Genomic DNA, 763 nt, shown 5'->3' with positions numbered 1-763 from the left:
AAAGACATAGGTAGATGGGCAGATAGACTGATAGACATATTTAGAAAATGTTATAGGAATTTGAGATTGCAATTTACAGAGAGTAGAATATCCATTATTATTAGTTGATGAGCATGGTCTTTCGTAGCGCTGCCTCGTATCTGTAGAAACCGATTACATAAGCAAGCATTAGATAAGCAAGGTGTTAATATCCCGGCTACTCTGTTTGCAGCGCGAGAGGGCTCTCAGACACGTGCGAAAACAGCTGGCCGCTCTGACAACCACACTTGAGGTGAGATTGAATGCACCTTATAATGCATTCGGCCGAATGAAGGTATGGGCAACATATTAAATCATGTTTGGGTAAAAGAAGTAATAAAAGTCAGCATATAAAATAATTTCCTGTAATGATAACACATTTTCATAAATGATTCAGATTAAATTGGCCTCGAAGATAATAGTACAAATTCCTTCTCTTGATTCTTGATTAAATATGTACTAAGGAGAAACATGTGTAGGATATTGATGGCATAATCAATTTCATTTTTTATTCGCCTAGCCTGAGGATAGGAAAGGGGCATTGCTGCGGGTCGTGGAGCGAGTGCTCGAGACCGCGCCGGAGATGTCGGTGTGTCAGCTATTCACGCTCGAGCGACACCTGATGCTGCCTGTGAGAAAACGGATCTGTTGGTTTTGTGCATTTCTCTGGTATTAATTTCTGCGTTGATTTTGTTCCTCTGCGCAGTTAGCTGTTTTTTTGTTCACCCGTTAATTGGTTCGCGCA

The 763-nt window shown here is 40.9% G+C and overlaps 1 protein-coding gene across 1 annotated transcript in view; it reads left to right on the top strand.

Annotated features, from left to right (window-relative positions):
• Positions 1–763, top strand: part of LOC119586401 — a 3906-nt gene that overhangs the window by 2134 nt on the left and 1009 nt on the right. The window contains exons 3-4 of the mRNA XM_037935124.1: positions 212–271; positions 539–649. Of these exons, the coding sequence (XP_037791052.1) occupies positions 212–271; positions 539–649 (171 nt within the window). The remainder of the gene's footprint in view (positions 1–211; positions 272–538; positions 650–763) is intronic.

Source organism: Penaeus monodon, chromosome 21 (assembly GCF_015228065.2).
Source record: "Penaeus monodon isolate SGIC_2016 chromosome 21, NSTDA_Pmon_1, whole genome shotgun sequence".
NCBI classification, from domain to species: domain Eukaryota; kingdom Metazoa; phylum Arthropoda; class Malacostraca; order Decapoda; family Penaeidae; genus Penaeus; species Penaeus monodon.
This window is presented reverse-complemented; position numbering and strand designations above follow the sequence as displayed.